At 48.5% G+C, this 27,610-nt stretch overlaps 1 protein-coding gene across 1 annotated transcript; it reads left to right on the top strand.

The window, feature by feature from the left end:
* The first annotated feature begins 3,049 nt into the window (after positions 1–3,049).
* Positions 3,050–27,610, top strand: LOC149339557 (aminopeptidase N-like). Its single transcript, XM_089550507.1, has 21 exons — positions 3,050–3,514; positions 3,566–4,239; positions 6,484–6,639; positions 8,428–8,530; positions 9,545–9,665; positions 9,744–9,895; positions 10,604–10,717; positions 13,020–13,154; positions 15,479–15,544; positions 16,281–16,346; positions 17,303–17,463; positions 17,596–17,687; positions 18,456–18,586; positions 18,741–18,796; positions 18,894–19,041; positions 19,906–19,982; positions 20,073–20,186; positions 20,689–20,856; positions 25,701–25,844; positions 27,245–27,326; positions 27,452–27,610. Exons 1-21 carry the CDS (start codon positions 3,050–3,052, stop codon positions 27,608–27,610), a joined length of 3,384 nt encoding a protein of 1,127 aa, XP_089406633.1.

Genomic DNA, 27,610 nt, shown 5'->3' with positions numbered 1-27,610 from the left:
TCGGTTGCGGAAAAGTCCGCCGTCCGGCATCAATCACACAGGTGACCGTCGCCTCAGATTGTACCGGTGCTCCGTACGCTTGCGTTCCGCAGCACCAGTTGTGCCTTTACACTTGCCTTTGATACCAATGGGTACCGGCGCAAGCTCATCAGACCGTGACGCGTAGGCCTTCAGGTCAATGGACCCCTGCTTGCTCCTGGGGAAAGGCCCCATCAAATCGCAGGTGGCCATCTGCCACGGACGCACACTGTCAATCGGTTTCATCATTCCAGGCGGCTTGCCACCCCGTGACTTCACCGCTTGACAGACATGGCAGGAACGGCAATAGCGGATAATGTCACGCTTCATGCCGGGCCACGTCACCGATTGACTCAGTTTTGCAAAAACTTTGGAGTCACTCAGATGACCGGCCAGTGGTTCGTCATGAGAGAATCGCAAAAGTGCGCCTCTTAGACTTTTGGGGATAACCACCTAGAACGGGTCGATGGACTCGTCATCGGTGGCTATGTACTTCAGCACGAGCCCGTCATGGTCCAGCAAATATGACTCCCCGGGGTTCGCCGCGACACACGCTGGCTTCTGCCCCCCCTGCGCCCGCTACAATACAAGTAGCGTCACGGCGCTCCGTCTCCCTGAGACCGTCGCTCACCTCGCGACAAAACGGGTCATTTTGCTGGGCTTTCAGTAGCTCTTTAGGGCTGAAAACGATTCCAGTCATCCCAGAGGGGAGCCTGGTCTCGTCCCCACTCAGGTTTGCAGCCAAAATTTCCGTTCGCGTCGGCACCTCCGAGGCGCTCACGAAGAGCTTTGCCTCTCGTCCGCTTTGCGAAGCGCTGCTCGCCTGGTTAGCGGAATGGGTTAACCCGTTTGCGGGTTCCCCCTCCTTGCCGCCCGGCGGCTCGTCCGCTGTTTCGCCCCCTCCGCCTACAGGCGTCAAGGCGCCGCTGGCGAGTGGGGCACGGGATAGCGCGTCAGCTACCACGTTTGTGCTCCCCTTTCGACACTGCACGGAAAAGTCGTAATGCTGTGTCAGGAGAGCCCAGCGCGCCAGCCGACCCGCAGGCTCGCGGAGCCGCATCAGCCAACTGAGCGCACTGCACCCCTGCCTCAGTGGAGGCTTGGGCGGGCTACACGAACGAGGGAGGCAACGCTCCTAGTTCGATGAGCGGCGTGGTTTCCACAGGGAACCGGGCCAGCGCCTCGCCGTTCCCAGAGCAGAATTGACTGCTCGCGGGGCACGGCTGCTGCTGTTCGAAACTGCCGGTTGCGGCAGCGTGACACGAACTGCTTTCGCACTGGGCGGAAAGCTTGCACAGCTGAGGCATGCGACCAGCGGATGCACCGCAGGGTGCTTCCGATACAGCTCCAATGGGAGCCGCGTGGTCAACATTTTGGGTTGTGTCACCGTAAACCCCAATGGGGGCCGCGGCCAACCACGGTGTCTAGCTATTCGAAGGAACAGCAGCCAGCGGATCAAACGACGCTACAACTCCGTAGGGAGCCGACATGTAGCTATCGAGTGCCCCGCTGGGGGTAGACACGGTGCGCAAGCGTGATCGGCAAGGCGACCTGCTCGGCTAATGTGTCATCAAAGGCGTAAGCGCCAATGACTTATCACGTTGGGCGCCAGTTGTGGGTTCCTACGTGGACAAAGGCCACCACCCACCGCGGGTTCGAGCTTCGCGCGAGCCAAGGGCCCCGATCAGCCGTCACCACACACACACTGGGACACCGCTGCAGCGCACTCAACCTCCGCTGGGAGGAGAGCGATTCGCCGCAAAGAAATAGGCCTCCAAGTTCACAAAGGAGACGTTTATTCACATCGTCCTCCAGCTGATACACACACACTCAATAGTCACCCCGTCCCGGGGGCGCGCGAGGAGCAAGGCTCCGCTGCGCGCACGAAGCGACTCGAGTAATGCGCACCGCTAGCACGCCGCTGCAGGAGAATGTCCCCGCGGCAGTGCTGTGATCTCTCTCTCGTGTCGACCGTTGGGCCGGTTGCGAGAGAGAGTGGGCATTCAACGCAAGGTACGCCTGTCAGAGGTCGCTGGACCCCGCTGGACAGGCTCGAGCCGCTGCAGGTCAGAGGACACGTGCGGGCGAGCTCGAGTAAGCACTGGTCCGAACGGCAAAGGCCGGCACGGACAAAACAGTAACGTACGCACCTTACGCTGTCTCGGAGGGATCCCTCTCTCTCTGGGCCCCGCTCGGACGGTCGCGCAGCGCGCGGCCGCCCAAAGCGGGTCCCAAATTCCCGCCAAAAGGCGCCAATGGCAAAGGCCCTTGGGGAGCCGGGGCGGAGCTGTGGCTAAATGACAGTGATTAGTCACCCAGCCGCCTCTCCACCGCCTGAGGCGGGAGCAAGGGAAAGAGGAGAAACAACGCAGGAAGCCGGCAGAGCCGCGCAAAGGCAACGGCGGAAAGCCAGAATTCCCACAAAGGCAGCTAATTTGCTGCCTACCTTGAAATGGTTTTTGAGGTTATGTGGGGTTAATGTCCCAAAGTGATCGAGGCTATGAGGGACGCCTTAGGGCAGGGCTCCGGCTAATTTCGACCACCTGTGGTTTTCTAACGTGCGCTGACATTGCACGTTACACGGGCCTCCAGAATTTTGCCGCCATCGAAATTCGACCGTCGCGGCCGGGATCGAATCCGAGTCTTTCGGGCCATGAACCGAGCACCTTATAACCACTAAGCCACCGCGGTGGCTTGAAATAGTTTAAACTCTAGTCACTGCACAATCGGCTTTTAGTTACTGGCTTGGTTTTTACAGAATGCTGACAATTAAACGTTCACTGCGTCGCAAAAGGGCAAACAAACCCATTTCACGTGAGGCACTGCACGGAAGAAGAAGCAGCGATCTCCGCGTGCTCCGTCGCTTTCGGGGGCAGCTTGCGCTGGCAAATGGCTTCCACCAAGGAGCGAACCGCAAGACTACTACTTTGAGCGCCCACCGGGCCCTGCCCACAACCAGTCGGTGAGCGTCGTGCCTTGAAGAGACGTTCTCCCGTTGTTCGACGTCGCAGCCCAGTCTCCGTAGCGCGGGATGTACGAGTCGAGCGCCGAGTATGTCGTGGGGAGCCGACCCAAAGTCGTCCGGACCACCAGTCACACCGCGGCCGGCACGAATACCATGCAGAGCATCAGGGCCCTCGTCGGCCAGCGGAAGTGGCAAGTGGTGATCGGCGTTTGCCTCCTCATGAGCGTAGTGGCGGTGGCGTTTCCCGCTACCGTGGGTCACACCATGAAACAGACGTCGCGCCGTCGCGTCGCGACGCGTGCCGTTTACACCGTCGCGCAAAACGATGCAGCGGACGAGGCGAACGAGGTCTTCAACGCACCCATGGTCGACAAGAAGGCGCTAGCTGTGCACCACCGTCCCACCAAGCCCAAAGCGCGCAAGGTAACCACCAAAAAACGTAAACACCACCCACTGCCAACCCGGAAGCCGCCAAAGGCAACCCCCAAGAAACATAAACGCCCATCACCGCCGCCCCGGAAGCCGCCAAAGGCAACCCCCAAGAAACATAAACGCCCCTCACCGCCGCGGAAGCCGCCAAAGATGGCGGAAGAGAAGGAACCTGAGGTGCCTGAGAATGACGCTCCCAAAGCGGCGCCCGAGAAGGATCTGCCAGACCACGACGCGAAGGCCCAGGACGCGCCGGCAGCATCTGTTGTCGACGCTTCTCCGCCATCGGCCGACAGCACGGCGGAGAAGACGACCAGCAAGTCGGTCGAAACGGCAATAATAGCAGAGCACAAACAGGAAGGTTCGCAGCCTGGCAACGAGTCCATCTTCCGGTTCTCCACTGTTCCTTTAATTAATGACAGCGCTAGCGGAGACCACAACGTCGAAGACATTCGGCTACCGAGGACAGTAAGGCCGCTTGCGTACAAGTTGGTGCTAACGCCCGTCTACGGAGAGCAGAGCATGTCTTTCAAGGGCAACGTACGCATCACCCTCGAAGCCCTGGCGCCCACCAAGCTGATCCAGTTGCACTCCGCCAACCTGGTCATCAACCGGGCCAACCTTTCGCTCAACTTCTTCTCGACCGCGCCTGGCCCCGACATTTTGAGCATTCGCACCAACGACTACTCGCAGTTTCTGTACATCAACCTCGCGGAGGACCTCCTCACTGGAGACAAGTACGAGCTGCACATTCCGTTCACTACCGGGGCGCTGTACGACAACGGTTTCAACGTGAGGCGCTACCAGAGAGAAACTGGTCCGCCAGTGTACGTAAGACGCGTTTTCCTCACGTTCCAGGGCAATAGCAGCCAAATTCTTTCCTAAGACCTTTCGCATATGGTAACGAAGGCAGAGGTGCAGGGACCTCTACAGACCCGCGACAACCGCTGTCAGTGAAGCGAGACGTGCGCTCGCGGTATGCCTCGCATGTTCATCAGCGCTGATCGCAACGCGAAACAGCGATTGCGCAGGTCAGGATATAGGTGACGTCGAGGTCACGTTTCCATAGCATTTATGACAAGCTCTTTGTAAAACACATCTCTGAGCTTGTCAAACACATCTCTGCTCTACTTGCAGACGAGTTTCGGTTCATTGGGCGCAGGTGATGTAGCCGCTGCGGAACTAGAATCCAGCGCGTGCTGCAGAGTTCCACGTTATCCATTTTGTGTTCATAATAAGCCCCAATTCTCCTTCCCCTGTCTGCTCAATAGCTCAACAAGGGCAGTGGTTCTGGCAGTCTTGGTTCCATACGTAGCATAAGAGAGTTCTCGCACAGCTTCCGCCCTCACCGTTCGATCACGTTCCACGTAATACTCGCGACAATACAGGGCGTACTACGTCCGCTGCAACGAAAGACGCTGAACACTCTCAAGGCTAGGTGGCACGCAGCATAAATAACTTTGAAAGAAGATTGGACAGCTGCTGCCATAGCTCAGTTGGTACAGCACCGAATGCGAAATTCGGAGGTCGTGGGTTTGGACTCCACCGTTAGCATTTGGTCGTTTTTAATGCGAAATCACTGCTTCGCGATGTCAAACCGGCCCACCTGTTTCTGTGAAGCTTGACCTTAAGAGTGACCTTGGCCGAGCCATGAATAATAAACAAATAAATAAAATATTGCCCCGGACGGGATTTGAACCAACGGTGGTGCGAGCCGACCAGCTTTGGTGGCCACTGCACGAGAGCACTAGGCTATCGCCGCAGCCGATCACGTCTCGTGTTAAATTGCAACACACTGGCGCTGTTTGTGAACTGCACATCGTCTTCGTCAACTAACACTGCTATCAAATTAATATTCGCGCTTTGAGCTATGTGACGGTATGCGCGCTGCATGCGTTGACGTGGACAACGTTGCGGCAGAAACAAGGCACTTCAGCAATACGCGGTGGCATTGACAAAATTGCTGCAGAAACGCGGCACTGGAGCGTAGGCCGCCGGCGTACATTGGGTAAATTGGCAGTGAAGATTGGTCGGTTTATTAGTTTATTAGTGTTTAACGTCCCAAAGCAACTCAGGCTATGAGGGACGCCGTAGTGAAGGGCTCCGGAAATTTCGACCTCCTGGGGATATTTAACGTGCACTGACATCGCACAGTACACGGTCCTCTAGAATTTCGCCATCATCGAAATTCGGCCGCCGCGGCCGGGATCGAACCCGCGTCTTTCGGGTCAGCAGCCGAGTGCCGTAACCACAGAGCTACCGCTGCGGGGCGGCAGTGAAGATTGAGAAGTTAAGACTCGCATATCGCATAACTGGCTTCCTAGGTCAGTGGACACCTCACTTGCACTTTTAGGTACATGGTGGTGGTGTCCACCTGTAAAAAACTGCGCTTCCGCACAGTATTTTGCGCTTAGCAATACTAAACCGGTGGATGTGGCGTCACACCGTTTTCGTGGCTATATCGGCCCAATTTCGACATTTTTGCCTCTAATTAATTAAATTTCTTTGGAGGAGAAATTCTAGAGGCCCGTGTACTGTGCGATGTCAGTGCACGTTAAAGAACCCCAGGTGGTCGAAATTTCCGGAGCCCTCCACTACGGCGTCTCTCATAGCCTTAGTTGCTTTGGGACGTTAAACCCCACAAAACCAAAAACCAACTAATTAATCTACAGCCATAAAACTTGGCTTCTAGGTTCATTTTTTCCTCCTCTATCTGAAGCAACCATTGGTTTTATTCTATCATGTTTAGTTCCCTAGTTAAACGCGTGTGACACGCTTTGTTAACGGACAACAGTGTGAGCCATTACCTTAAAAGATGCTTTTCCGCACATGCCTTGCTTGCACTGGTTCCAAAATATACCTGGAGACTGGCGCTTCAGATTCTCATACACGCTGAGGCGCTTCCACGTCTTTCGCTGTTCTCCAAGTTGAAGAAGTGTTGGCGTTAGTTGCAGCGCTATTAACAACTAAGTTATTATCTTAAAAAGCGCACACTGTATGCTTGTACTTGTGTTAATATTGTTCGTGCTCTGAGGGGCTCTTTTACATTCTGGCGCTCGTCTCTCTCGCAGGTGGGTCTACGGCGCCAACTTCTTGCCTACCGAAGCGAGGCGCACCTTCCCCTGTTTCGACGAGCCGGGAATGAAGGCACCCTTCACTATGGAAGTCATCCGTCCAAACGAAGTTCACACGCTTTCCAACATGCCTCTCGCCACGGTTTATCCCAAGTGAGCCCCTGTCCTCAGTCTCTTATTATAGATAGAAAACAAATGATGAACAGCAGACGCTGGAAAGAGTGTCACAAGTGACAGGTGCTTCTTAGGGCTCGAAATTAAACCTTCAGACTTTGTAACAGCCATACGCAGTTGTGCAGCACCCACACCCAGACGCCATGAGGGCAAGTACCGAATTTTCCGGACTATAGTGCGCATCCAGTGCATAGTTCGCAAAGGTAAATTTCGGCTTAAAATGAAAAGTTCTTTCTTAGATAGTCCGCAGCCGTTGTATAATCTGCAGGAACGAAGTTTGGCTGAAATATATGGCTGAAAAAGGTTTTAGATTTTCATCAAGGGATATATATAATCGGTAAGAAAAAAACATGATTGTCAAGCAATAAAACTGTGGGCTTTTCATATACCGCAGAAAAGTCAGTTGTAAAACCTGTCAAAATCTGTTTCTCCGCTGGCTGTCGGAAGAAAGCATGTCAAGCATGTCGGATTCGGTGACCGGCTCGTATTCAGAATCTGACACCTTTGTTGTAGCTGCTTCTAGTGCGGTTTTCGTGACGCCATTGGCAACTTCCTTATTACCTTCTCTAGCAGCCATAGTACGAGTCGATACTTTTCCGTCTCCGGCGTTATTGAAATTTGCGCATGCGCTCACAAATTCGAACACCGAAAAGGAGCCACCGCGATCAGCATTCGCTTGCATATTAAAATGATCGCATATGAGAGTTAGTTTAGCTATGTGATTTAACACGGAAAAATGTCGCAGGCACAGTAAGACAACGCATATTTTTACTTTGACAGCCATACTAGGCTTCTTCAGTTCACACAATCTTAAAAAAAGTATATCCTTTATAGTCCGCACCGCTTGAAATTTCAGCTTTTAAACATATAGTCCGCGATCTATAGTTCGAAAAATACGGTACTTGGAGGTCCACCTAGACGATACAATGACCACATCTGAAGCGCTCTTGAAAGCACCCCCCTTATTTTACGGCGCAGGTTCCTGGACATACTAGGTATGACTAGAGCGCCGTGATGCCAGTTCCCCATTACCCTAAATGGGAGCGGCTATGTTGGTGTTAATGCACCCTTATTTACGGCGTTAAATTCCTTTATCCCAGGAATAATCTCTCTTGCAGCTGCCGCTTGTAAACGTACAACACAGTTTGCTGAAGCGTGTTGGGGTGTATGCTACTGAGCTTTAACAAGTTCGTTGTGATCCACGTCTTCGGCTAAAAATTTTCGCAGAATAATGCTGAACCTTATAGCCACAAATGGTCAACAAACGCGTCATGTGCTAGCATCTTTGCGTTCTTTTGCCGTCTGCGCGTGCCACATTTTAAAGCAATACGAGTTCTGTTAGAACACGTGATAATTACATCACAAGATCATTACCTTACAGTTTTTCAGTTTTCAAAATTTTTGTCTAAGGATGTTGGACATGTTATTGCGTAGCACTTTATTCAACACGAGTAAAGAGATATAATTAACGCCAGCGTTCCTCAACATTTGTGATGTGTATGTAGAAGTCCAATCTCATGCATGCTGCTTTGGCAAAACCAGTGCTTTTTCTTTTAAACCGGTCTATTAAAACCAGAATCTTTACTGTTTGAATCCTTTTACCGAGAATACAGGGCAATGCGAACTGCTGTACCGTTACGGCATACTAGTTTCCCGCTGATTCCGTGCTGCATGTTACCACATGCCTGCATGACCTTTTCGTCAACCAAATACAGTTCGCTCCTTTTTTTTTTCTGCCACTGTTCTCACACTTTTTTTTGTTCTTAGACGGGAAGAACACAAGGCCGACGTGTTCGTCACGTCTTTCCCTATGTCTACCTACTCTGCTGGTGTCTTCATATCCGACTTCGTTTCCTACGGGAATGGCACGGTACGTTTTCTGGCACCGCTTCTGGGCTTCCGGTTTAAGGGTCAAATAGCAGTCATCTACAATAGAGAGAAAATCACTTTTTATCATCATCTTCATTACAATCAGTTTACATTCACATGAGGAAAAGTTATCTCCTGCAAAGTGTTCTTATCCCTGTAATTCACTTCTCCATAAAGACACTCCCTCATAAATAGTGCATAGCTTTCAAATTAAAATAGGTGAATAAGTGTGCGCACATTTTTTTTTCAAATTAAGCGCCGCTCGTAATTAGTATTCACCGCATGTGATCGAATAAGACTAATGTTCTCCTTTATCCGTCATTACAAATCATTACGACATGTTCGCCGCCGCGGTGGCTCAGTGGTTACGCTGCTTGGCTGCTGACCCGAAAGACGTGGGTTCGATCCCGGCTGCGACGGTCACATTTCCGTGGAGGCGAAATGCTCGAGGCCCGTGTACTGTGCGATGTTAGTGTACGTTAAAGAACCGCAGCTGGTCGAAATTATCCGGATCCTTGCACTGCGGCGTCCCCATAGCCTGAGTCACTTTGGTGCGTTAAGCCCTGTAAACCAAACCAAACCAAACCATTACGACATGTTCAGAGTTGTTCCTGCAGACGCGCCAAGTCGGAGGTTTCCACGTTTATGCTTTTTAAACGCCATTGTTTTACAGGCTGAATACTTAGCGTATTCTGGTGGTCTATTCTGACATAGGTGGCGCCTTCAAGTTGAAAAGTAAGCGGTAAAAATTAATGGGCGTTTCACAGTTCCTGTAAGGGAGCGCTTTTTGTTCTCAAGCTTAATCTGGTAGGGTTGGCAAAAATATATAGCGAAGGGAGTTTTAATCATTTCAACACTCACTACACGAGAATTGTCTTCCTAGATTTGCCGCCGCGAAGTTCTCCTCAGGGACAAGACTGCTTACGCAATAGCACGGGACGTCGCTTGAAAGCTATCAAGTCTAACTAAACTAAAGATTTGTATTTGGTTTTTCTTTTGCCCTGCGGCTTTCTAGATGAAACTCTGGGCACGGCCTGGCGCAGCAAGGGATGTCGACTTCCTGCTTGAAATGGGCCCTAAGATACTGAAGTTCTACGAGGAGTACTTTGCGTCGCCGTATCAAGTGCCGAAGACAGGTGAGCACTTTGTCAACCCAGACTAAGCGCTTCCAGTGGCCTCTTGCTGTGCAATATTCGGACTCATTTTTTTTGCAGACATCATCGCCATGGAGCATTACATCAGCGACATTCAGAACATGGGACTTCTGTACCTTCCGGAAGCGGTCGCCTTCTACGACGCCGAGGACTCCTCGGTAGCCAAGAGACAGAGTGTCATGCTCTCCCTGTGCCACGCCTTCTCTCACGAGGTAAGGCAGTCACCACTTCAAGCCTCCGTGAACTCTGGCTTGCTTTTGTTGAATAATCGCTCACTTCACCAGAGTATACATTTTAATAGGATTCTAAAATGTCGCTACCAAGTGAGTACATAAGGATGTTCCCTTCATGCTGAGAAAAGACAGCTAGGACAGCGCTTGCTATAGCGAGAGCAGAATGGTGTTAAATATTAGGGTGCAGTTTTTGCTGGAAACACTGTTCTTAACAGCGTCCCCTAACAAATACTTCTCTCAGTGAGTGTGCTCCGAACAAAAAAGGACACCAGATATATCCTCAACAATGGAATTCACACTTTGTAAGGCGTACAAAGTGCGTGCGGCTTTTGTTGGCGTTTGTGTGGAGCTCGCCTGCAGCGTGCACATTCCGATTACCTCCAGAGTCTGGAAAGCCGGATCGATGTCCGCGCGAGCAAAGTTCATTAAACGGGGCAATTTAGCTGTCAGTACCTACGCATTGTTCTGAAAAAGATAGTCTGCAGTTTTAAGCTTTCATGCACATATGACAACGCATGCATTTTTGCTCCATTCGATGTTTGTTCTTGGAAGATGTTGTCAGCGCGTTCTTTCCTATTTTCACTTCGAAATTTATCAAATCCGTCTGTAACAAATTAAGCAGTTAAGCGTTTAGTCCTTGTACGTATACACTTTATTGTCATGGATCTTGTCTTCCTTGCGTTTCAGTGGTTCGGAAACCTGGTCTCTCCGGAGTGGTGGGACGACGTATGGCTGATGGACGGATTCGCAACTTACTTCCAGTACCGCTGTCTGGAATTCTTCGACCAGTCGATCAAATCGGTAACGGCCGGCTTTTCAAATGTGCATGCTATTGGGTTTTTTCAAAGCATGGAATTCTTTCAGCTCGCAATCTTGGAAGTCTCAGTCGCGCATCCGTCTAGAAATCTTGGCGAAGTTGGCGCCAGAACCAACGGTTTTCAGTGCTGAAATTTCTGTCCGGGTTCTATCAAGTAAAGAAAAAAATTCACCGGCGCACTCAGCAGGAAGGAGCAGACCACAGTGCAGCAGACCAAGGAGATCGACCGCCTGACGCCACGGGCTATTCGGTTATTGCCGAGACATTAGCAATGCATTGCAACAGCGGTATTGGTAGCAGAGAGGATGCCACTCGCTTGAGATAAATGTGCGTGCTGTTTCTTTTTTTTTTCACTGCGCTAGCACTAAACTCTATAATCAATCAATCAATCAATCAATCAATCAATCAATCAATCAATCAATCAATCAATCAATCAATCAATCAATCAATCAATCAATCAATCAATCAATCAATCAATCAATCAATCAATCAATCAATCAATCAATCAATCAATCAATCAATCAATCAATCAATCAATCAATCAATCAATCAATCAATCAATCAATCAATCAATCAATCAATCAATCAATCAATCAATCAATCAATCAATCGTTTTTATTTTCATCACAAATTGATGAGGGTTGGTTCAGGCAAAAAGTGGAAACAACTTCCACTTGAAACAGCCTGAACCCCCCCGTATACATGACTTGCAGCGCGGGGGGACACGTGTACAAAACACAACAAAAAAAGAACACGAATAAGATTTGCGTGTGAAATAAAGGGCAAAACATTTGGCACTTAAGCTGTACATTCTAGTAATACAAAAAACATGTCAAGCAAAACGGTCACTACATCTCAAATATACAAAAAAAAAGTGCGTCAAGTGATCAAAATGCGGTCTCAGGCACAAACAACATAAATAACATTACAATCGTAAACATATGTCCCGGATGTCTCTCTGATTGCAGGTGTCAATACAGACGTTGTTCAAGATAAGCTTTTTTAGCAGTGTTGGAACATATGGCGGAGCATTTGATGACCATATGTAGTGCGGGAAAAGGGGATCCACCAAAATTCAGGATTTCGAAGAGTATATGCTAGATCATTTGGTTTTAGCGCGCACATGTCTAGAAAGCTGTCGTGGATATGGTGAAGGGATTTTTTATACCTTGTCGCTAAGTAATATTCTGATTTCGCCGATGGTTATCTGTCCAAAGCCTCTGGCAGGCGGAAACATGGCCGCCGGTTTGTGGGCAACCTGCCAGCGGGCTTTATGGCTAACTATGCAAAACCATTTATGGCAAAATACTCTATGGCCGCGAGTGGGTTTCGAACCCGCGGCGGCGCGAGCAGGTCAGCTTCGCTGGCCATTGCATTAGACCACTACGTCTTCGCCGCAGCCGAACATTCCGCGTGTTTAACTGTCAGTCGCTCGCGCTGTGCTTTGGTTGTCGTCGTCTTCATCAACTTCGATCCGTGCACAATGGATCCAGAACCCACCGATATCGCACTGCCTTCTTAAACGAAGCAAAAATCGAAGTGAGAGCGCGCCAAATTCACATTTAACCTAACCACGCTAAATCGTCGGTCATTTTTGTTCTCCTCGAACTGATTTCATAAAAGGTGGCAGGAACCCTAGAAAGCAGGGTGCATAATTCCGTATCAGTGCGATTACCCAGGGTAGAAGAAATGCAGAGGTTGTTTGTTGGTACTTCGTTGATTGGTTGATTGAAAGTCCATTACTTTATAGGAAGGCACGAGGCCACTGGGGGGGGGGGGGGGGGGGATAGGGAAAGAATGCTAGTCACTGTCGAGGTCCAAGTCGGTATGTTGTCCATTTTGCTATGGATGAACCTGATCAGAAGGGCACTTGTCGGAGCCAAAGCAGCCAGATCAGGGTGGTACTTAGTTCAATTACGTCTGTTTATCTCTTTAGTCGCAGTTGTATTATCATAACTCTACGATTTCTTTGTCGCTTTGGGACGTTAAACCCCATAAACCAAACCAAACCATCTTTGTATTATCACGCGCTGCGGAGATTTATGGTGAAGTTTTATTCATTGAACAGCGCAATGTCGCGACTGCACTCTGTAGTGTCAGTCGGTGTAACAGTAGACAGAGCGTCCATCAGTCTCCATTTTTATGCGGAAAAATAAACCTTGACAACCTGCTGAGATTGAGAATCTGGTAAAAACGATTACTTCCACAGACTAGAGCGAACAAAATATTAACCCGATTCAAGCGGTGGAGCTTAAAGTGGCTGCCATTCTTCTCGTTTCTCCTCAGTACGACCTCATGATTGTCAACGAGATCGTCCCTGTGATGAAGCACGACATCATGAAATACGCTCCGGCGGTGGTCACAAACGTCGACACTCAGTACAGGATCTACCAGTCCTTCAACGTCTTCAGCACTCAGAAGGTGCCGCTTGCTTTCATTTTCTTTTTAAATTTCCATTTTCCTTCACTGCGCATCCTTGATCTTCGCTCACCGGTGTGACGGCGCGTTCAGGCTCAATTTATCTATACAAGCACAGGTATGAATTCCTCATCCCGCGAATCGCGCGACAGTCAACTTTGATTAATGCGTGCTGGGATCAGCGGCTCAATTCAGTTGTGACCTTAATTATCGTGATTTCTGTACTATGCGAAGCCAATGACCTTCATAGATCAACTCGCCTTCCGGGCCGTTGTTTTTTGCGAACGTAGCCTAAATGTCCAAATCCGTGGGGAAAATTAACAACTGGATAATCACAGATAATCATCTGTGCCACTCCATTCAATTCTTCCTGAGGTGTTCACGTGCTGAGCCTTTCAATAGGGAACCTGAAGCCATTAATATTCTTACGTTAAGTTCTGTAGATAAGGCGTCTTATGCAAACTTCCTGATGCCTGAACCGTTTGGTTTTACAAAAAACAAAGGTTTTACGACAGGGGCACCTTGAGTTACTATTACATCAACAGGACGAGACAGTATTCTGCTAAACAGTAGCCAAGTGCGAAGGCCCGCGTAAAAAAGAAAGGGGGGGGGGGGGGGGGGGGGCTGCAAGGGGTGGTAAACTTAAATAGCTTCGCCCAGTGTGAAGTCGGAATTATTTGATGTCTCGGAGTTTTCAGGTTTGCTGAGATTCATTGCGGACTTAGCACCAGGAGCTGTTTTTGTATTCAGTAAAATCGAAACTGGTTGCTATGAATAGAGGCACGATTAGCTATGTGCAACCATGCTGCTTACGATCCGTAATGTGACTACGGTGTTAACAAGCAGCCATCACAGCGAAAAGAAGCGAAAGGTAGGTAAAAAGAAAAGAAAAGAAAAAAATGTGTTGTAGATGTCCGCTTTAAATGCTCTCATTTTGAGGTACCTATTGCCTTAATGTCAACTGGGGCTTTTACTGCTCGAAGGCGTTTCAATGGTAGTGTTCCACTTATATACGGGATTTAATAGTTAAGGTAACTTTTTCAGTTTAAAGAGAGGTAAATTACTTACCGTTGGATGGTAAACACGTAAATCGTTGTTCGCTAGGGCATAATCTAATTTTCTTCGCAGACTAGCCGCTTCGTTTGTTACGTGTTATGATAAGAAGGTCGTCGATCCAAAAGGCGGCGTGGAGTGTCACACTGGGTCGGGTTGTGAAACAAATAGAACAGAAACCGAGAAAGAAACTGAGAGAGCTGGACTGAATTTGCGGTGGCGCGAACCAATCAGCTTTTTTCTTGCAAAATTTTAGCGCCAAAAACACGGACAGAAAGAGTAGACGACACGAGCGCTCGTGTCGTCTACTCTTTCTGTCCGTGTTTTTCGCGCTAAAATTTTGCAAGATTTATGTTAACCAACTCGCCCAATATGCAGTACTGTTCAATCAGCTTTCATGGTCGCTACATTACACCACTAAGCCATCTCCGCTGTCTATCATCTCTCATGTTAAACTGCCAGTCTCTCGCGCTGTGCATAGGAATCTCACAGGCATGCAGTAAATCACACGAAATGATGGGAGATTTGGTGGTGGTGGTAGTGGTTTATTTAAAAAAAGATAAATAAATAAATAAATAAAAAGTGAAGCAAAAGAGTGTTGCCGGCCGCGGCAATTGCTATCTAATATCTTAAGCACCCGAGCTGCAGCCGGCGGAAATGAAAGGGAAAGGGAGAGGATAGTGAGGAGAAGTATAGACGGGAGCGACAGCAAGAAAGGATAGGGGGAGATTTGACCCAATAAATTAAATTGTCATTGGTGTGTATTAACTCTATACGGTCGCATAATGAAGTTGGCGTGGTATGTTATACTCGTAGGTATGTATAACGTTATACTCGTAGGTATGTATAACGGGGGTTTTATGTTGTCTTACCCAAGTGAGATGTCCTTGTGCGCAGCTTTCGAAGTAATGACTGGGATGTCGTTGGAGCATTGTCTTCCCACCTAACCGCACCAGTCAGTACGCCGATGTTTTCACGTGGCTTAGAGGGCCTCTTATAGACTCACTTTTCTGGGAAACAAAAAAAAAGAGAAATGTCATCTGCTGCATGTTTGGCTTTTTTGTGTTTTGTAGGTGCCTCATTGGTGGTAACTAAAGCTCTACGCTGCATGGGCTTTTACTTATATCTAATTCCTTATTTTAGTCTTCTACCCACGTTGCAAGGCATTACTAGATTGTGCATTGTTTGTAAGACGGACCTGTCTTCTTTGCGACCGTGCACGTACTGTCCTGAACTGAGCCCTTGATTAGTTTTTTACGATTTTTTTTCAATAGGCTGTCGCGCTCCTGCGCATGCTGGATATGGCTGTTGGAGAAGCCGCGTTTAAGAATGGAGTACACGTAAGTTGCGAGCTTTCCTGCATTTGTAAGCGAATGCAATGATGCTTGCGATACTTGCTTCCTTTTGCTAGCTTTATGCTCATGATTGCATGGCGAGGTTCTAGTGCCTTGGAAATAAATAACAAAAAATAACAATGACAGTAAATTCATTCCTTAACTATTTCGCCCAATTAAACATATGCAGAGTCGTAGCAGAGCATTTGCTTCGTACTAAAGGCACTGGGACGCCTAAAACACTAATTGTTATTCTCATTCGCAAATTGTGCATGAGCACAAGAAAAAGGAGAAGCACGTATGAATGAAGTGCACCCTGTTGTTTAAGAATTGCTGAAAAACGGTTTTATTTTATTGCGGTCACTTGCTTGCTTTTTGTAGCAATAGCTGTTGGGGGCACGTTGTCTGGTTCTGCGACGTCGGCGTTGGCGTTGTTGGCGTAACACCGGGCCAGAGTGATCGGTCATTTGGAAGTGTTGTCTTGTATGACGTCGCTGCAACGTGCCGCGCTCATTGGTCAGCCTGCAGTGGCGTCACACATGATGTCACTGCAACCTGCCATGACATTGCATCATGTCGAGTGACCTGAAAACAGTAACATCATAACAGACAGTACGGTAACGTCACGCACAGTTTGCCAGAAAAGACAAATAATAGATTTTGTTTATCAACGTGAAAAACTGTCGTGGAATCTCGCGTTACGGGGTGGTAACCGTCCGATAATTTTTTATTTGCATTTCAGAACATCCTTGAAAAAAGAATGTTCGGCAACGCGACATCAGAGTTCGTCTGGGAGGCCTTTACAGAGGTAATTTCTTAGAGAAATAGTCGCCGTTTTGTGGGTTAGAACCTCGCTGACGTTTAAGATATTTTTTCAAGCTAGAATTCAGCTTAGTCCTTGTCATGAATAACTAGTTTGAAATAGCGCGAACACTGTGTTCAATAATCTGAAAACTAGAGGTGTGCAAACAGTGCAATTATCCGCCCTAATATAAAATATTGACTGTTTGTAAAAATTAAGAAACATGATCATGGAAAACCAAAACCAATTCCTGAAAGAACTTACTGCATTCGACGCGCGTGAATAGTCGTTTGATTATGCGTGAATGTGATAGCGCATAGTTGTAACGAGCATCTCGTCATCCCTGTTATTTTTCGTTCATAGTTCTTAGCCAGAAATTGTTATTGCAAACAATATACTTTCACATTCGGCTATGAGCGAAGTTTGAGGATCTATTATATCAAAGCATTTGCACATGCACCGATACTTAAAGCAGAAATTTGAATAAAAATTGATACGTAGATTTTTAAATTTATTTCCATCTGTCTTCAGTTATGTTAGCGTCTGTCCTTCCTTGCGTCTTAAGCTTACGAATTAACCCCGTAACGTGCTCATTTTTTTTAAATAGTACCAAAATAGTCATTTAGTACCCGGGCTGCTACTGTCGGATTGCCAAAAAATGCTTTGGACTGGCCATACTCGCCTTAAACCAGGCACGGAGGTAAAGAAAACGCACGACAAGCTGGACTCGTCATGAGCCTGAAATGGCAGTTGACTTATGACGAGCCTGACTCGTCCAAGTCCGCTTGGGGTCAAGGACAGGCAAAGAAAAATGGCGAAGTAAGGACGCGCACATGTGCGCGCCTGCGGATGAATCTGCTCAGCGCAGATGTATCAGAGGATAACTTGTGGGCGACTTTACGACGTGTTTTGCGCTTTCACGTTTATGAGCGTTTTTCGCCTTCGACTTGGGACATGCCCAGGCGCAACCAAAGAAGCGGCCGCTGAACGTTAAGAAAGTGATGGAGCCATGGGTGACCCAGCCCGGATTTCCCATCCTCAACGTGAACCGTGTGTACGACGAAAACGCAGCGACGCTCGTCCAGAGCAGGTTTGCTCTTGAAGCCGAGGAGCGGGAGTCGAGGTGAGTGCGAAGCCCCGCGCTCTTCTGCTGGGCTGGCCGCACTTTTTTACGTTTACTTCTTTATTTATTTTTTTCACATGTCTAAGTCCTTTCCGCACATTGTTTTTTTGCTCTTTTGCATGGCTGCCGCAGATACACGTGGCCGATTCCAATCACCATGGTGTCTTCCGAAGACCGGTTGTTTTCAAGTACCATGCCAGTTGTTTGGCTCTTTGACAAGGAAGGTGGGTTTCGAGCTGTGGTTTAAGGCGACGACTAACTGTGTTTACATGGCCTTGCACCTAAATTTTCTGGTTGCTTTTGATGGTGGTTCGAACCAATCGCATTTCACAACACTGCTTCTCTTGGAATGATACGTTTTATTGCCGTTTCTTGTTTATAGTGCTTAAGTGGTTGATATCGAGAAATTTTGTCAGTACATTGATATCGATGAGTGTTCTAGCAATATGAGTTAATTAGCAGTCCCACCTACGCAGTTATTCTGGGTACCACGTCCACGTGCACGTTTTTGCGGTCACTTGAAATGAAGCATTCTTTTTAGCGCCGCACCTCTTAGACTTTCTCCTTAACTATGACCACGAGAATCAACCAAAGTACTCATGTGTTCCCTTTTGTGTTTTTGCTCTCATCCTACTTTTTTTTTTTAACGAAGAAGTCGGAAGTATAAAAATACACACGTGGGTGTGGTTAACATTATTACAACATTCCGACCACTAATCACGTTATGCGACCTGCTTTAGTGGCTCAGTGGCTACTACCTTCGAGTGGCGCGCACAAAATCGCCGGTGCCATCCTGGCTGCGGCTATCGAGTTTCTATGTGGGTGAAAATAAAGGACCGGCTGTGTGCCGAGACTCTGTGGGCGTCAAAACTCGCCTGATGGTTGAAATTAATTCAGAACCCTCCACTATATGGCCTGGATTTTAATACAGGGGGTTCTGACACATGTAGAAGCTCGTTAATTATCGCCATGCGCGCACTTATGTTTTCCAGGACAATTGGAAAACCTGCCCAGCGCACAGCACTGGGTTCTCATCAACAGCAAGTTTGCGTCCTACTACAAAGTGAATTACGACGCCCACAACTGGGACCTGATTGTTCGCCAGCTTCTCTGGAACCATACGGTAAGGCTGTGCTTACATGATCTTCTCGTACGAATTGCCTTTGAGACTTTTTAGCGCTACAGATGTGTGTACTAGACGAAAGTAGAGTGAGACATAGAAATAGAGAGAGATATATGTATGGCTATTTATTTCGCGATTCTTTTTTTCTCTTCAGTACATCGACCCACTCAACCGCGCTCAGATTCAGAACGACCTCTTCGACTTGGCAAAGTACGTCACTGCATCGCTTTTCTCTCTGAAGTGCCATTTTTCATTGTCCAGACGAGCTGATTTCTGCTCACCTCTCTTCTTGCCGGTTGCTCTGCAGGGCCGGCCTGGTGAATTACACGGTCGCTTTGGAGGCCACGAAGTATCTGCTACGGGAGCAGGACTACATCCCATGGAAGGCCGCGTTCGAGAAGATGAAGGACGTCGGGGTCCGACTGCAGACGACCGAGTCGTACTCGAGATGGAAGGTGCGCGGCTTCCGATCATACATCCACGCTCGGTCGCTGTTTGGTTATAGCGGTGAAGAGAAAGTGCGTGCTTGCTTTGAATTCCGTAACCGCGCTTTCCACATTCTAGCCGGAGAGGTCACAGGGATAGAGAGGGTTAACTCTTCTGCGCTTTCACAGTAAAACTCAACTTAAAACGTTGTTACATGGAATGAATGACAGAATGACCAGTTCGCGAGATTATCTCCGCCATCTCAGCTTTTCTCTAAAATGAGATAGTTAATGAAGAAGGAAGCAAAAGGAAACTTCTTGAAAAGTAACGTGACTGCTGCCTGTCCCGTTTTCCCGTTTTTCCCGTTTGCGCCAACAGTTTTAATGGGTTAGCATAGACCCCCTATTTGGGGACAAAGTTTGAGCGTTGGCGTCCGATGTGCGAAGCCTCGGGGTAGAGGAGGCAAAGTACAAGGAGAAAAGTTCGAGGTAGAGAAGGAAGAGAGAGAGAAAAAGCGGGGAGAAAGTGGAGAGAAGGAGCAAGGGCGTGAGCGAGAAGCCGCAGTCGGCAAGCAGAGTCGGGGGGCGGAGGGAATGGCGAGGCGGTATGGAGTGGCGCACTGTGATTGATCGAGTGGTTCATGCCACTCGCCACAGTTAGGGAGGAACTAATACTAACACATGCTCTGTTACGTGAATGGCATTGGTCATCTGTTGGTTTTTCTTTTGCGAAGCAGCTGCTCTTCTGTAGTGGTTGCTAACTCAAGCTCCCACTGAAGGTGACAGGAATTATTATGACAGTGACAAATGCACTGGACTCAGGACTGTACTGTAGCTTATTTGCATATCCGGGGTACTCATCCTCCTCCTGCTTCCGATATTTCTTCTGCGCAGGGATACATGTCGTCCTTGTTGAGCGCTAACTTCGCGAACATCTCATGGGATGGCAACGAGACATCGCTTCTCTCAGCGTAAGACAACGCCATCATGCCCTCTCGTTTATACTCTGCGCTATACACGTACTCTGCTCTGAAACGCGCGCGCCCTCCTTACTACTGCAGAGAACTCGAGTCGGAACTGGCTTTCCTGACGTGCTACTACGGCTACCAGCCATGCATAGACAAGGCCATGGAGATGTTCAACGAGGTCAAAGACAACACGCCTATGGGCGATGAGTAAGCACAGCGCTGTAACGGCGTACTTCTCGTAATTTAGTGGTTTTCGTCGGCAACCACTTAACTAGAGGGATGGGTTAGTGATCGTCGTGGGCAACCGCCTAACTAGAGGGGTGAGGTGCGGAGGTGGGCGTCGAGTGGCAGTACTGAAGGGTGGAGACTTCACACGCCGCCGTTTTTTTTTTTAAACACTCGGTATGTAGATGATCTATTGAAGGCCTACTCAGCGGGCGTGTCGTCTCACACGTAATGTCTTCGCAGAATACTTCTCGTATTTACGTCGATGATTCAGTGGCTTGTTTGTGGACCGTAATCGTAAAGTTATATTTTCTGCATATACAGAAAAATCCCGCCCGCATTGTTAACAAAGTCCTTCAGTGTTTCTCGGAAACATTATACGGCAGTTGCGTGTCCCCAGTACTTCTAGAATCATTGAATTCTTGCATGGGCTAACGCTTAAAGCTGCCTTATAAACATGCTGACAAACACGCCTTGCACGCAGTATGCCGTCCCACCTTCGGTACACCGTGTTCTGCGAGGCGGTGAAGAATGGCGGCGAGAAGAACTGGAAGTTCCTGTGGGACCTGTTGCAGGAGGCTGAGGACCTGTCGGAGCGAGCGGACATCATCAAGGCCCTCAGCTGCTCGCGCAGCCCAGAGCTGCTTGGAAAGTAAGCGTTCCATCTAAAAATGGCACACAGAAAAGCACGCAAAACACAGGGAGAACGGACAGGACAGGAGCGCACTAGCAACTGATGCGTGGTCAAAGAAACATCTCTCATTCGGTGAGCATGCGCCAGGAAATTCAGCACGTGTCAAGACAAAAACGCAAGTAAAAACGTGACGTAGCTGTACGATAGACATGCGGATTAAACACAGAGGAAAAAAATATATCAGACAAAAATTAAGACAAAAAACCTAAACCCCTAAGGTGTCCGAAGCACATAATCAGCACATGCGAAAGGCAAAAACTGCATGAAAACGCTACCACTTCTGCTGTCAAATACCGAGGAACTTACGTTCTTTTTCCAGCAAAAACACTGAAGTGGAACTGACACACAAGTCTTTACCTGCGGCGATTATGTTCGAGGTCTCCAATATCTCTCTATCCATTCTCTTTCTTCCGCGCCCGATGATGCTTGTCGCACCCAAGTTGGGCAGACAGCCGCCCTCGCAGTCCTTGCATTTTTTGCAGTGCAGAGGAAGGTTCGAACAACGACCCGTCCTTAGCGACGCAGCGTGGTCGCGAAACCTTTCGTTCACACATTCCCCGTCTGGCCCACGTAAATCCGGCCGCAGCTAAAGGGAATGCGATACATGACACCTGTCGCACAATGAACAAACTTAGCCTGGTGGTTGATCCCACAGGAAGTTTTCTTCGTGTGCCCTTCGGCAACAAACCTGTACAGCTTGGAAAGCTTATGCGGAGCGGTAAACACGTACGAGACGAACACCAGCCTTCTGGGCTACCTTCTGAAGATTGTGTGACACCCTGTGCATGTAAGGTATCACCTCGAAGGCCTGTTTGAAAGGGTTCAGTTCTTGAGCACCCAGTTCACTCTCCGGTTTCTTCTTCTTTGGGTAGCACTTCAGTAATGACTCAGACACAGCACTGATTAGATCCAACGGGAAACCCGACTCCTTCAACCTACTAACTTGTAAGTCAAAGCCTTTATCAAACCTGTGTGCACACGACTTAGACAAGTCGTGTGCGTCATTTTAGATGGATCGTTACCTACTAGCCCAATTTTCTGCTTTACTGAAGAGTAAGCGCTGCGATACCTTGCCGAGGGAGAAGTGTGCGTTTTTTCCCTCGTTCTATTTATTTGTAAAGCCCCAACAACCCATAAAATAAGCACCCACATACTGAGGTAAGTTACCGTTTCAAGAGCGGACAAGTTGGAATGATCTTGCGCCAAAGTGCTTAGATATCTTAGGAGGGTAGATGTGTAGGCCAGTTGGTGAGACATGAAGGAGCTAGACACCGCAGCGGACACGGGACAGAGAAAGAAGACGACACAGGGCGGTACTTACACAGTACCGCCCTGTGTCGTCTTCTTTCTCTGTCCCGTGTCCGCTGCGGTGTCTAGCTCCTTCATGCTTAGATATAGCTGGGCGCTTACATGTCATTCTATAAATTCGAGTTCGGAATTCTAGGTGGCACTGCACTGCAAAGCGTAAGTACACTATCGCGATCAAAGTATTACGGGACGCATGTTCTCGAAAAACAAGTATGTTTTATCTCTGCCTCACTACCCAGTGACGTGGTACTGTTCGCAGCGGATAGAGCATGCTCGTCCCGTCACACCTTAACACACTTCAGGCGAGTGGATTACGTGACTGCGCAGAAATAATTTTTTCCCGTACACTCGCGTACCGTAAACTTTTGATCGCGATGGTACATTCTACGAGAATGCGATAGAGAAACTTGGGCCCGCGGGGCGCTGTCCGAGAACAAGCTGCAGGATAGGATATTCAAGTACGTTCCAGCACATTTCTCGCACCATAAAACACTGTTGTAATTCTCCCAAAGCAGAAAACAAAAGCCCAGTCGTCATACACTTATGTGTAGATTTCATTGTGAGTTATAAGGAGGACCTCTACCGCACTATATAGGTATTACGGGTGCAGCACTGAAAGTAAATGAAGGAACTGCGCAGCGCAATGCGGAGCAGCTAGCTCTAATATTCCGCATTGCCGCGGATGTAACCGCCATATTTTTTTACGTTGCGACGGCATATGCGCGAGGCTCTAGCGGAACACACACTGGTAAACAATTCGGCAGCTACCGTATATAGCCGTGGCTGAGTCGCATCTTGCTGCTGGCCTATCGACATCAGGCGATGCGAACGCCTTGCGTCACGCATGGCTGGAACTAAGTAACGTACGTAGCGTACGGCTGGAAGAGGAGTGGCGTGGGTATTACACGCATGTCGAACATGGCGTATATAGGTAGTGAAGCTTTCTACCAAAAAAAAAAAGGTTTGGGTTGCACTCGTCCGTTTTATAATAGAGGTCGAATCCACGGAATAGGAAATCTATGACGTCACTTACACTCTTACATTATGATGTGTTCGCCGTGAAATTGTCGCAAGTCCACCGCGAAGTGAGAGTTACACATATTGCTGCTTTTGCTTCTGCTGCTGGGACTGTTCAGCGCGTCCATGACCAACATACACGCGATGCCGCTATTCCATAATGATCTTGGCGATTATCATGAGGCGAAGCACAAGACATTTCGCGTCATACGCATTACGCACTCGCTTCGTGTGTCGATGACGACGGTACCGTACGACTCGATGGGGGGAACGGCAGTGTGCCAACGCCGACGAGAGCGGCAGTACGCCACTAATAGCTATCTCACTGTAGAGCAACAATCCACAGGCGCCAGTGGTAGGCGAGGGTGAACTTGATGTTGACAGGCAACGGTGCAAAGCGTGGCCCCGACTGTCACCGAGTAAGGCGTCGAGAGACACGTCAGAAAGCTTTGGGAGCTGTCGCTGTTTTATTAGCGCGACAACTAATAAACGTAGAGCGGGTGACCACGCCGTGCAAGACAGCCCAGTGTAGGAGAAGATACTGTTCTCATAATGACCAGGCTGTAATACAGTTTCACCTAAAAATTTCTGCGACTTTAAAAATAGTCTTTTTGAGTTAGAAGAGTGCTTTTTCGGCATAGCATTGTCAGCTGTGTGGCGCATTAGGATACAACTAAGACGCGCTAATTAGCAGGCTTGTTATATAATATTGAGTAGTTAACTTTTAACTATTACTGTTAGGCGTGTAGGGGCGTGTAGCCAACCATGAATAATATCCATATTGGTTTCTAGAATTTTGAAAACGCCGTAACCCTCGGCGCTGTGGCGCCAACAAATTCTGGCTACATCGCGCCAAAATACAGGCAATTTCGAGAAACTTGCAGGCAAAGCAACCTCTCCTGTGTGATTAACTGGTCCCAGTAGCCTGCTAGTTAGCATGTCTTAGTGTATTTTGATGTTACACGACTGACAACGCTATGCTGACAAAAGCTCTTTTCTAACTCAAGAAGCTTATTTTTTAAAATCGCACGAAGTTTTAGCTGAAACACCCTGCATTTGAAAGCCAGCCACCTTCTGTAATCTTGCCGAAAAAGCTGGTGTGTATGGCACGAAACAATGCCACAGGTATCGCTGGCCAAGTGCTGGCGCTTGGTTTAAGAAGTATAGAGCTGCGTGCCACATGCTGCTCCATTCAGTGGCAAACGCGTTTGCAATGTTTTTCACGTGTGCGCTAATACTGCCATCTTTCTATTGCTTGGTTTGGTTCTGGTTTTATGGGGTTGTACGTCCGCAAGCGACGCAGGCTATGAGGGACGTCGTAGTGAAGGGCTCCGGAAATTTAGACCACCTGGGGTTCTTTAACGTGCACTGACATCGCACAGTACACGGGCCTCGAGAATTTCGCCTCCATCGAAACTCGACCGCAGCGGCCGGGATCGAACCCGCGTCTTTCGGGTCAGCAGCCGAGTGCCATAACCACTGAGTCACCGCGGCGGCTTTCTTTCTGTTGCGATATTGTCTAGGATTGAGTTGTGGTCTTATCGGAGAGGGGATCGCGGAGAAATGTCTCTTCGCTCCTGATGCTTTAGGATGAGAAACTATTTCAAAATCATTGAGAACAGCTAGCGTTGGGGCTGTGCAGTGCTGACGCGTGCTGTGGCCTCTACTACTCTGACAACGATGGTCGCAGATGCAAGTAAAATACACACCTGAGTTCCACAGTGCAGGCTCAGCCTACGAAGGAATATATTCCTGCCCAGCTGATGTTGTTATTAGCCTTTTCTGATGAGTACGCGGTGGCTCAGGGGTTATGGTGCTCGGCTGCTGACCCGAAAGAAGCGGGTTCGATCCCGGCCGTGGCGGTTGAATTTCTTTGGAGGAGAAATTCTAGAGGCCCGTGTACTGTGCGATGTCAGTGCACGTTAAAGAACCCCAGGTGGCCGAAATTTCCGGAGCCCTCCACTACGGCGTCTCTCATAGCCTTAGTCGCTTTGGGACGTTAAACCCCATAAACCAAGCCAAACCTTTTTCGATGCTTTTTTTTTTGGAATAATAAGATATAACATTACTCAATTTATTGGGCAGCTTCTCTCGGAAGTGCAACAAACAGGTTTAAGATGACTCTGTATAGTAGAAGCAGTGGCATGATGTATAGGCCTTAAAAGGAGACTTTGGATCTTAGTTGCCAGGAAAACGACAGTGTCCTTAAGGCCGAATGCATGGAGACTGATATTGAGATGAACTCCTTAAGCTTGGGTGCACGAAGGTCCCACCTATTCTCACCACGGCACTTTTGGCTAAGCCGCCCTTCCACAGTCAAAAACACACCATCGTCATCGTCACTATCAAGCGCTAGAGAGTAAATCCAGGCTTATAGCAACTTTTCACCTCGGTTGCGTACCAGCACATGTGGAAAATGCGAGGCGCGTGTAGAAGTGCCGTTTCGCTAAGATTCGGAACTTATCCACTCTACGCAGCTACCTGAAGTCCGTGGTGAAGCCTGATGACGTGATCCGGCACGAAGACGTCCCTAGTCTGCTCACATCTTTCTCGTACAACGTCGAGGGCAGGCCTGTGGCCTTCAAGTTCATAAACAACGAGTGGGGATCCATTCACAAGAGGTGAGCTGTTTTCGCGTGAACTTGTTGCGATTTGTTTGTTCGGAAGATTACTTGGCCTGAGGTTGTTTTTTTTTTTTGGGGGGGGGGGGAAGGAAATGGCGCAGTTTCTGTCTCAGATATCTCGGTGGACACCTGAACCGCGCTCTGAGGGAAGGGAGGAAGCGGGAGTGAGAGAAGAAAGAGAAAGAGGTGCCGTAGTCGGGGTCTCCGGAATAATTTCGATCGCCTGGGGATCTTTAACGTGCACTGACATCCGAGGTGAACTTGAATAATAGGAGCGCAGCTATTCTCACTTTCTGCTCACGTCATGAGCAGCCCAAGCGAGTATGCTTCACCACAGTCTAGTTTTCGGCAAGAGAAATCATTTTGCTGGTTTTCTCACATGGGAATATGTTTCAGGTTCCTGTAAACTGCCTTTGAAAAGAATGCTTCGCCAACGCCGCTTTTTACGCGACAGCGTATGCAGCTCGTTCGGTCGAAAAGCCGTCGGCGTTGTAGTTGTCGTTACCGCGTGCCAGAAAAAAATCGTATAATGTCAACCGTTTGCCGCAGAATGTTCCGGGTATTGTGTTACGATTCAGCGTTTCGTGCAGCATAAACCTACTAGTTATGTTAGAGCCTAGCTGGCGGCAGGGATTCGAACCGGCGACCTATAATCGGGAGAACCGGTGGCCTATAATCGGGGGCTTCTTATAAAAATCGTATCATGCGCGGTTCGGATGTCCTCCAAGACAAGTGAGACTTACTGCGTCATTTCCTTTAAAAACTAATTTTCGATTTGTCCTCCGGGCAAGGTCGCGCCGAACGGGCGATGGCGTTCCGTGTACTCCCTGGCAGCGATGGAACACGCTGTTGCGTTCCACTCTTAGTGAAGCTTAAGCGTCCTACAAATGTTCGACTTTCTTTATCCACACCGTAGTTCGACTGATACGAGTGCATGTCCTGTTCGTATCAATATACCAGACCCTTTTGTCGGCTTAGTGATGTCACAGCTTTTCCGCCAGCCACTTGTAGAACACGTGATCTGGGTGCTCACGTACGGTCGAAACCGTACGTGATCTCTAATTTCTCTTTATATCTCTGTTCTCTTTCATCTCTTCTATCATCTCTCTTCCATTGCTGCGTACTCGACCACTCATTAAGCAGTTATGTGCCGAAAAGAAATAATAAAAAACACTTCAGTGGTTCAAAAAGCCCCTCAGCGTCGAATATTTACTCCGTGAAAGAAATTGCTTCATCATCATCGTCAAATGCATGTACGTTTAAATACATCACTTCATAACAGTGCACTGTACACTGTTATGCTTTTCTTGTTTCGTCGGAAAAATGAGGGAGACCTGCCGCGTAAGAGTGAGTGAGTCGTTATCGTCAGTCCGATAATCCACCTCTATTAATCGCAGGTTCCGCCAGATGCCAGAGGCTCTCTTACAAATCGAAGAGTCGCTCATAGGGTCGGCGAGTGAAGCATCAGATGTAGAAATGGTAAGTACTTCGCCTCCAAGTTTTTCTCACACTACCCGATCATGGCGTCGTGAACGATGTACGATCAACACAAAACTAGGACATCATCGATACTTAAACGCTCTCCAAAATTATCGCTTTTTCAGTTGACATCCTTCTACAAGCGCAACAAGAAGTCCACGATGATCCCAGAATGGCGCTACAAGCAGGTCCAAGAAGAACGAAAACTGGACGACGCGTGGAAGTCAAAGTTCTATCCCGTAGTCAAGCACTGGTTGGACGAGATAGAGCTGCCGACGTTGTAA

Source organism: Amblyomma mixtum, chromosome 6, assembly GCF_055824585.1.
Source record: "Amblyomma mixtum isolate Tamu chromosome 6, ASM5582458v1, whole genome shotgun sequence".
Lineage (NCBI taxonomy): Eukaryota > Metazoa > Arthropoda > Arachnida > Ixodida > Ixodidae > Amblyomma > Amblyomma mixtum.
This window is presented reverse-complemented; position numbering and strand designations above follow the sequence as displayed.